We start from the raw sequence: 10447 nt of genomic DNA, 5'->3' as shown, positions 1-10447 counted from the left end.
ATAACGCATATTATTAAAAAAGATTAAATTTTTATTACGCTAATAAACCTACCAAATTTTTATTTTTTTTAATTGAATTTTTTCAAGAATTTTTTTTAATTGAGTCTTTATATTTTTTTATTTGAGTTCTTACATCAATTTTTTTTAATTTAATCTCTATATAATTAAATTAATTATTACTAAAAAGAATCTAATTGAAAAAAAATTTAATACAAAGACCCAATTAAAAATTTTATAAAATTATAAAGACCAAAAAAATAATTAAACCAAAAAATTATCCAAAATTTAGAAATTTAATCTGTGTAAGTTTGGCGCCAAGAAAGGAAAGGAAAGTAAAGCGTGCGGTACGGTCTTTTCAAACGTTAGACTAAGTTGAGTCAAAAACTCAAATCAAGGGATCCTCTTCTTCCCCTAACCAATAATTCCTTATTCATTACCATGATTTTCAGTAACGCTCGCTCTTTCCGATTTCTTCAGCTTTCTCTTTCTCTCTCTTCTTGAGAGTGTGCTTAGTTCTCTGCTAGGGTTTCATTTTCCTGGCCTGCTTTCTCTTCCAACAATGGCGGCAATGCCTCATTCCTTCTCCCCTTCTCCCACTACCTGTGCTTCTCTTCTCCGCCAATTGCAGGTTCTTTGATAACTGTTTATTTTTTACTTTTATTTTCCACATTTTTCACTTTAGTATTTCATTCTTGTGTGTAAGTGTAGAATTGGAATTAAGTATCCATGAATCGATGATTGAAATTCCCCAAAGTTTTAATCTGTCAATTGCGTTTGAAAAAAAAATCGTTGCTTTTACATGGTTATGTATGGAGCGTTCACGCCTTAATTTAATGGTGAAATTAAACTTCTTAAGGACTCCCGAGTTTTTTTTTCCTTATATATTTTTTTACTATTATTTTGTTGGTTTATGCCATATAAGTATATGATGCAATTGCCGCAGCCATTTGCAGCTGAAGTTTGTTAGAGAGATTCAAGATTCGTTATAGATATATTGTTTCAAAATATTTGTAGTTGACAGGGTTAAAAGTCTTTCGAGACTTTAGGGTCTGTCTAGCTTAAGAACTTCTAGTTTTAATTTCTTGTTTGCAGTATTAACTACAAAAAAAACCATTTTGTTATTGTTATGTTTCGTGTAAAGGAAACAAACAGCGAAAGTAAATTAGGTTGAAAACAAGGTAGAATTTTTGTAATTGATTTTGAAAACCGAACATGAAAACAAAATATGTTTTGTAACACCAGTAGGCCCTCATTGGTTGAGGAATTCCTTTATTATCAATGTTTTAATAGGTTTTCTTGTGACATATTAATTTTTAAATTTTTTTGATATATTTGACATATTTACTTTATTTAGTAATCTCATGTTTTCCTAGATGATATGGGATGAGATTGGAGAAAGCGATAGTGATAGAGACAATATGCTTTTTCAGCTGGAGCAGGAATGCCTTGACATATATCAAAGAAAGGTTGAGGAAACCAGAAAGCACAAAGCAGATCTATACAAGTTATTGGTTGAAGCTGAAGCTGAAGTTGCCAATATCATTTCTTCCCTTGGGGAATGTACTTCATTCTCACGTGTAAGTTACTCTTTTGCATTGTGGCTTCATTATTAGTCAATAAAATTTGTGTGAAAGAAACCCTGGCTTGAGTGAGATGCTTGTTTTTGCTGATATTCATTCTTTCTTTTCTCTGTCTCGTCTAAATTGTAACTTATTTGGACATACTTTGAATGCTCCTTTCTTTCCCACACTATTAAGAAAGAAATTGAGAAGACATAGCAAGGTCCATGCAGGGGCATCGATATGCTTCATTGTAATTTAAGTAATCAAAAAGAATTTTTGTAATGCAGTATTTTTCTTTTCCTGCCATATTATATTTACCATAACCACTTTGAGATGATTTGAAGATTTCAAGTTCTTATGCTTGATCCTCTGCACAATTAGCACTATGCTAATTGAATTTGCATTTTGCAAGATAACTATTCAATTGATTCAGTTCTACATTTGAAGGGACGGGGCACACTTAAACAGCAATTAGCTATAATAACACCTGTCTTGGAGGATTTAAGGTCAAAGAAGGAAGATAGAATCAGAGAGTTTTCAAAGATACAGTCCCAAATTTGTCAGATACGTAATGAGATAGCTGGCTGTGAGCAGTTCAACAATGTCAGTGATCCAGAAGTTATTCAAAATGACTTGACAGTAAAGAAATTGGGGGAACTCAAGTCACATCTACATGAGCTTCAGAATGAAAAGGTTCTATGATTGAAACTCAAAAGTATAGTCATAATGTTTGTAATTTCAGATATTAAAACTCCATTATTTCTAATGTCTGTTTTATTTCCAATCAGATCCTGCGTGAGCAGAAGGTGAACAGTCATATCAGTGAAATTAGGGAGCTTTCAGTAGTGATGTCATTTGATTTTCTAAATACATTAAATGAAATCCATAGTAGCTTGGGAGATTCTTCCGAAGGTACACAAAAGAGCATCAGCAATGACACTGTTGCCAGATTAACCGGGGCCATTCATATGTTAAAGCAAGAGAAGCAACAAAGGCTGAAAAAGGTGTCTTATTCTGATAATGTTTCAATAGTTCTAGTGAACTTATCATTCTGTCTGCAATCTGCATGATCAAATGTGTTCTTAATGTTAAATCAATGTATAAACCTAACTTGAAGCACAGCAAATACTAAGTGGTTTAAGTGCATTGATTTATTTTTGAACCTGAGAAATTTTACCAATTGCAGCCTGAAAGTTCAGATTTGTCCTCTGATAGTCTATTTGTCCGCCAATCATTTTATTGGGTCTGTTTAGTTGATTACATTTCACTTTTTGCACTTATCTTTGTCCTCCATAGTTGACTGTAATCACAAGCACGCTTGCACATGAAGTTCAAATTCTTTTATGTTGAGCAATATGATATGTGATGTTTCTAACTTTGAATTGAGATGAAGTTGCACATAGTATGTCAGTATGCATAACCCTCACAATAGTATCTACAAAGTCACCTTCTGGTCTTGTGCTGTTAGTCACTACTTGATATTAACAGATAGACACAGGATTTTTGTCAAATTTTCTGTTATATGAGATGCTGCATATCTGTTTGTAAAGTGTGTTTATCATGAAAATTCTCGAAGCACATGTTTTACGTCTTATGCAGTTATGCTCTAATTGAACAAAACTCTAATGATTAATTACAAAGATTTAAGAAATCGGTTCCAGTTTGTTTGACTTTTTGTAGGAATAAAAATGTATGCTGTGCTTAGAGACACATCCATTACCGTCAGTGCTTGAGTTGTTTTATTTACAATATTATTGAAGTTACCGGTTTCTAATCTAATCTAATATTATATGGCATGTTATTTTTTTTTATTTTTACTATAACTTGCTATTTAACTCAGGTATTGTATGAATAAAATTCAATGTATTTAAAGTTTAATTTTATTTTGGCCAAAAGTGATTGTGAAAGGCATTGGGATTGACAGAATGATTCTTTGTTACCATGTTTCTATTGTTTTTATTTTTTATTTTTTTGCTGTCACAATTATTTTGATTCTCTTATATATGCTTTCGATGATGCAGTTAGATTGTAACTATAGTATAACGGTTAATGAACTGGTTGTATGTAGATTGTTTTGTTGAGGCTTACAATTGATTTATTTTGTTTCTTATACATTATAATGGAATAGTTTATATTCAACACATTCTTCAATATACCAGTTTTTCTGCATTGTAGGCACAAGAGCTTGCTAAATGCTTGATAGAGTTATGGGATCTTATTGACGTACCAATTGATGAGCAAAAACCTTTTAGCCATCTTACTAGATTACTTTCAGCATCAGTTGATGAGGTTAGAGCACAAGGGTGCCTTTCAAAAGATATCATTGAGCAGGTGAAACTTTCTTTTCCTTGGGAGCACATTGCAATTTGTCTCTAATTCAATTTGGCTTTAGTAGGCTGATTATTCATATTTTTGCAGGCTGAGGTTGAAATTCTGCGCTTAAATGTTCTGAAAGCCAGTAAGATGAAGGATTTAGTGTTTAAGAGGCAGGCTGAGCTTGAAGAAATTTACAAAGAAGTTCACATGGATGTGGATAGTGAATCAGCTAGACAGATTCTAAATCGGCTTGTAGAATCTGGTACTTGAACTCAACCCACAGTCTAAAATACAACTGAAGCAGGAACACAATCTCTCCTTTTTGGAATTTATTTGTGTCAAAATTACATATCTTTTTTTCCTCTTTTCCTTTGTTTTTTTCCACTTAAAGATGTATTGGAATTAGTGTTATAGGTGTGTGTGAAATGTTTTTTGTTTCAGGCTTTAGTTTCTGTCTTTCATTATATATGTTTTATGCCTTTCAGGTGATATTGATCTGTCCGATTTGCTCCAAAGCATGGATGACCAAATCAGAAAAGCCAAAGAGCAAGCTCTAAGCAGAAGAGATATACTAGATAGGGTAGAGAAATGGAAATTTGCTGCTGAGGAGGAAAAGTGGTTAGATGAATATGAAAGGGTAGATAATATGCTTAACTTATAGTCTAAATTGGCCATAAATTAGTGCAGCTGAAATTTTGTCAGCAATGTCAACAATAGTTGCATTTTATATGTGATTATTTTCAGAAGGTTTTAAATATCTCTTTAGGCTAATTGTCCTCAAAATATGTGCAGGTTTATGTCAGAGTTGGTGACCTTTCACTAACTTTAATTTTTTAAAAAAATGAGCGAATAAAAGAGGAATTTATGTATGGTAGCTTATCTCATATACATCAATCCTAACTAGGAAAGTGACATTTTCACATTATATTTGTGTATTCTTAAATAAGGTGAATGCATATTGAGATTTCCGAGTTAGGAAACATTAGCTTGGTGCAGTATAGTTAAAACTTTGGTGATTCCCAAAACCTCATATTGAAACTTGAAAGTGCTTTTCCAGTTTTCAGGTTGATAGAATTGAAGTTATTTGAAACAATGACAAATGTTTTATATATTTCTTACCAGTAAAAAATGCCTGACATTGCATCATTTATCTTTTTCCTGCACTTTTCAGGATGAAAATCGATATAATGCAGTAAGAGGAGCTCACAAAAATCTAAAACGTGCAGAGAAAGCACGGAGTCTAGTCAGCAAGCTACCATGTGAGGCTTCAATTTTCATTTGTTTACAAGTAGTTGATCATTCTCTAGAAACAATGCTTCAGAAATGTGCCACATAAGTTTAGGGACAAATTGTACTCCAAGGCTTAAATTCCTCAGTTTCTGCATTCTTCCAGATGATTAACTAGTTAAGCTTGTTTATCACAGTTTGAATATCAAACTCAAACTTATGAAAATTTGTCAATACAGTTGCATTGATAAAACTATGTATATAAGGACTAGGACTAAGGAGCTTTTAATTGTTAGTTCTTATTTCCTAGTGTGTTTTTTCCCTAAATACCTATTGTTCTAGCATTAACTATTCTTAAAACATTTTTCTTGTGCAGCTCTTGTTGAGAGTTTGACTGCAAAAATAAAAACGTGGGAAGCTGACAAAGGAATACCTTTCCTATATGAAAAGGTACCTATGTTTCATGCTTTTTATTGTAATATGGAGGAGGATTACTGATTAGTCAGGTTCCAACAAATAAGTTATTTATTTTCAGGAACCATTGTTACATAGCTTGTGTGAATATAATGTGCAAAGGCAACTCAGAGAAGAAGAAAAACGAAAATTCCGGGTATTACTCTTTGTCCACTTAATCTTTACTTTCACTTCTTATCATGGAAAACAACCTCAAATGATATGTTTTAAGGCTATTTAGAATTATAACTGATTTGGATCTAATGGCGTCAGTTCCAAGCCCAGAAAAATTATGAGAGTTGCATTAGGCTTGCCACAGCCAATGTAAAATTATGTCTGTGTCCTTTTTTTAGATCGTTTGTTACAAGCTCAACCCTAGAAGGAGAGACAGTTTACACAGAATTAGTATTGGGCACTAGTTTTCCCCTTGGGCATTGCCATCAAGGATAAATAGAACCACAACGACTAATAAGATAGCTGGGTAGAACAGGACACTAATAAGATAAAAAACAAATCTGGGTTGTCTTGCTGTTAGCGGTTTTATGGATAATATGGAGAACCAGAAACATGGTGATCTTTGAAAACAAAACCGCACAATTGGAAAGCACTAGGGAACAAATCAAAGCCTTGATGGTTCAATGGAGAAAAGAGAAGATTAGTTCACAAAAAGAAGAGCAACGAAGATGGAGGTGGTGGCAATGCAAAATGTTTAGCCGATCTCACTTAGTGATAAGGGTTTGTTAGGGTTAAGGTTGGTTAAAATGGTGTGAGGACCCATATTTTCCAGCAATCTTGCAACTGCTGATTGCTAATTTGTATTTGAACATTGTCTATAGTCCTGAGAATTTTACTGCTTGTGTATTTGGATATATGAGATACTCTGAATCTTTAATGCGATGCTATTGATTGTTCTTTCCATTTCTAGTTGTGGTCATGCTCCTTTCCAGAGCATTTATGTATGTTCCAAAGATCTAATTCTAATCTACCGTTATGCATACAAACAGTATCAAATACTCAAAGCTGAATCCTTTGCTTGTCCAAGAAAGTTGGCTGAAATGGCTGCTTCACCTTCTAAGAAAGCTTTAGTTTTATTTATTCATTTATTTTTGTGTATTGTAGTTAACTTTGCCAATACTATGTGATTGTTTAAGTTATACACCACACTGTTTCTTGGTTGTTTTCATCCATTTTAAGCAATTAATGTTATTCATGTTATCTTTACAGGAGCAGAGACGGTTGCAGGAACAGAGTGCTGTAGTGCAAGAGGCACTTTTTGGTTCAAGGTCTGCAACAAAGAAGCCTCTAGGTCAGAGCACCAATGCTAACTCCATGGCTGGGACACCAGCGAGGCGACAAGTGCTTACGCCTTCAGGCCGTTATGGAACCTCAACTAGAAAGGACCATAGGGAAAGCGGTAGGGTGAATACAATAACTCCAGTGAACTATGTTGCTCTTCCTAAAGATTCTGGTTTTGGGGGAACTTAAGGATTCATCAAATCTTGGACCTACTTGTAAATCAGTTTTCCATGTAAGTATGCTCCAAAGTCCTATTCATGCTGTGTTTCATTCTGAAACTGAAGAGCACTAAATAGATAATGAGTAGCAAACACAGGTTGATCTAGACGTTGTTGGCTATAAGCAATAGAAAAAATTCTGAAATACATATCTCATTATACTTTTCTTTGATCAACTCATTAGAATTGACAATACTCAATGCAACTATTTTTTTTTGTCTTCTAAAAATCCTGAATCTTTGGAGGATTGCTCCTCGTTGATCAATGTTCCAAACAAAATAGCTATGGCTATTTTAGATGAGCAAATTACAAATTATAGATTTCCCAATAAGGCTGAGTTAGTTTGGGTTCTAATGAATAGTTTGGTACTTCAAAATTGTTAGACTCAAATTTCATTGCATGTTTGTCCGGAGTTAAATAATCAAAAGGACTTCTAAATTAAAAAAGTTCATATATAATATGATATGAATCCATTGGTTAAGAAATTATACAGGGACACTATCTTGTGTTAGCTTCCATTAAAAAATAATTTTAGCTCGATTGGAGGTCTATGATTTGAGAAATTACTAGAATATATTTGGATCTCTATATAATAAATTTAAGGTCTTTATCTTTCATATTAAGATTTTAATTTTTAATAGATTGATGGTGTACAAATTTTTACACAAGCATTTAACTACTCACTTAGTCACGTGACATGGATAAGACAATAATTAATTATTTAATTTGGATGGTATAAATTTTTTATTGATGCTAAACGAATAATTTTTATGGTAGATTCAAGATTTTGAGAAGTTTTTATACGTATATTAGCAACCAAATATGTTTATAATGACAATATGAGAAACTTCTCAAATCTTGGTTCTACAATAGATATTTAATAAAGATTGTTCATATGGTATTAATCTAAGCTTTTCTTATTAAAATCTCAACCCACCTGTAACCAAAAAGAATAAATAAAATAAAATGAAATACAAAAGTTCCCAATCCCCTCTAGCGAATCTACCTCACGATATGATAGTGATAATAATAATAGAATTTTTGTACCAATGGAGTCCATGTAAAAGTAAAAGCAATAATGAGAATGATGATGATAAAAAAAGTAAAACATGGAGGAAAATGCGTTACACAATCTTGTCTTCTCATTCTTTCCACATCAATCTAATCCTAAAATATATTTTACTTTTTCTATATATATAAAGAATCTGCCACCAAATATCTTAACTACACTTAAAAGTTTAAAAATGAAAAAAATTAATACCTTTAATTAAAAATTATAAAACATTTACTATTAAAAATCTTACTAAATGTTTTATTAAAATACTTGTTCAAAGAGAAAAGCTTTTATTTCAACTAATTAAAGTATTAAATTGTTCCTCAAATTAGTCAATCTCTAATAATTTGATCTAAACATCGTTATCTTACATCAAGAACCGTAAAAGAAATTACATGCTTTATGTTGTTGCATATTTATATTCACTACGACTCAATTTTTCATGCATGATGATCAGTCAATATTTGTTGCCTTCCATAGCTCCAAACAAAATAAAGACACACTATCATCTTCAACATTATTCCCACCAAGTGCTTTTATTAGAATATAAATGCGTAAATTACCCTCTATCATGCATTATTGTAACTTGCAAGATATGCAAATTGTATACACATGTACTGTACAAAATAATGACACTTTTAATCAATTGAACTCATAGTTAATGTTTGGACAAAAATAAGTTTCTGAAACACTCATTAAATACACTTTAACATTATGCAAGTATTTATCAAATTTTATTTTATACGACTATAAAAGTATAAATGTTATGATAAATTAATCAACCAGCCAGTAACGAAGCCAAAATATTGTAAGTTTGTAACTATGTCTATATGGGATAAAGTTTATATAACATGATAAATACATGTATTATTTAACTCATTTTTAATGTATATTTTATATTTTAATATGTATTTTATATAGATTGTTATTTTTTATATACAGTTAATATGGTTGTTGTTATGAATATATTTTGTTATTGAAAAATATGATTAATCTTTAAAATATCTAATTTATAAATTAAAATAGTAAAATAGTAATTGAAATAATAATTTAATTAAAAGTTTTATTTCTTTAGAGTTTATATTTAAAAAGATTAAACAATCTTTTTCTTGATAGTACAATCGAAAATTTTCACATTCTATATATATAACTAAACAATTATTTAGAATTTCACTTTGCAATATAATTGGAAAATGACTTTTATTAATATTCATAATTAGAAAAGTTCTTTCAATTAATGTAGTTGCTATGAGAAAATTAAAATTAATTTCAGAAGAAGATAAATAATACTCTTTCGAATCAATAAGAAAGAATATGTTTAAACTTGAGAATTGATTATTTTGACGAATATCTAATATAAAATTCTTAAATCGACTGTTAAGTACCGAAAATTAAGTAAAAAATTATTGTAGGGTCAAATTTAATAATTTAATGGGGACAAATAGTATTTTTGAATAAATATTACTATTATATACTACTAAAAAAATTTTTAAATTATAGTGGGGACACTTGTCCCCACAACTACATACTTAGAATCGTCCTGATGATAGGTGTACATCAAAATCAATCACTATTTGTTTAATTTATTTTCAATGTGCATGTATTTTGTATTTTAAAATATATTTTATACTAGTGACTAATTTTGGTGTATTTTTGTAAATTAATCAATTATAATTTAATTCAAATATAATATTTTAAATTTAAATAAAATATATAACAAGAATTATTTTATTATTAAATGTATATATAATTACTTATTATATGTGTGGATACCATAATTTTATTAATATCATATTAAAGTTTATGATAATAACTCAAAAATAAACTTGATATTTAATGAAAGATAATTTGTCCTTCAAAAAAGGTATGAAATAAATTGATTGCCATGGTCAAAGATCATTCCTCCATGGCGTCTTGGACATTCATTAACTCATTTACGGAACCAACAACCCTAAAGCATTGCATTTGCATGCTTTTCATCTCTCTATCTTATTTTGGCTTTAGTATATAACATCACATAAAAAGTGTAGATCGGATGTTTAACCCGAAATCGCTTGCGTATATAAAGTGCAAATAAAGGAAAAGGATCTAAAATAGGACGACAATGCTTTATTCATAATCACGTCTTGCTTGCCATAACATTTAAGGGTGCTTAAGTAACGTGTTGATCACTATTTGATATCATTTTTAGCGGTTATTTATTTTATTTTTAACGACAATAAAAATAGTTACTAATATATTTACTAGTAATTAGATATTAATCGTCTTATGCTTTGTCATTAGAGAATTTTAGCAATAATTATAACTTTTTATGGTTATTT

General features: G+C 30.6%; 1 protein-coding gene across 2 annotated transcripts; it reads left to right on the top strand.

Annotated features, from left to right (window-relative positions):
• Window positions 1–365: 365 nt before the first annotated feature.
• Window positions 366–7301, top strand: LOC112772879 (65-kDa microtubule-associated protein 5). Of its 2 annotated transcripts, none has more exons than XM_025817890.3 (11): window positions 366–628; window positions 1374–1577; window positions 2010–2255; window positions 2351–2566; window positions 3738–3893; window positions 3981–4140; window positions 4364–4515; window positions 5050–5137; window positions 5482–5555; window positions 5641–5715; window positions 6783–7301. In XM_025817890.3, the coding sequence occupies exons 1-11, from the start codon at window positions 560–562 to the stop codon at window positions 7041–7043; spliced, it is 1701 nt and encodes a 566-aa protein (XP_025673675.1). In that variant the 5' UTR covers window positions 366–559; the 3' UTR covers window positions 7044–7301. The 2 variants fall into 2 exon arrangements, with proteins under 2 accessions (XP_025673675.1, XP_025673676.1); XM_025817891.3 differs by having other exon boundaries at window positions 414–628; window positions 1431–1577.
• Window positions 7302–10447: the final 3146 nt, after the last annotated feature.

Source organism: Arachis hypogaea, chromosome 18, assembly GCF_003086295.3.
Source record: "Arachis hypogaea cultivar Tifrunner chromosome 18, arahy.Tifrunner.gnm2.J5K5, whole genome shotgun sequence".
Lineage (NCBI taxonomy): Eukaryota > Viridiplantae > Streptophyta > Magnoliopsida > Fabales > Fabaceae > Arachis > Arachis hypogaea.
This window is presented reverse-complemented; position numbering and strand designations above follow the sequence as displayed.

What these genes read in the sequence shown, in the direction of transcription:
- LOC112772879 (XM_025817890.3), top strand. Translation starts at nt 560, where the DNA reads ATGGCGGCAATGCCTCATTCCTTCTCCCCTTCTCCCACTACCTGTGCT. An exon ending in CTCTTCTCCGCCAATTGCAG is followed by an intron (nt 629 to 1,373) that starts GTTCTTTGATAA and finishes ATGTTTTCCTAG; the next exon opens with ATGATATGGGATGAGATTGG. An exon ending in AATGTACTTCATTCTCACGT is followed by an intron (nt 1,578 to 2,009) that starts GTAAGTTACTCT and finishes CTACATTTGAAG; the next exon opens with GGACGGGGCACACTTAAACA.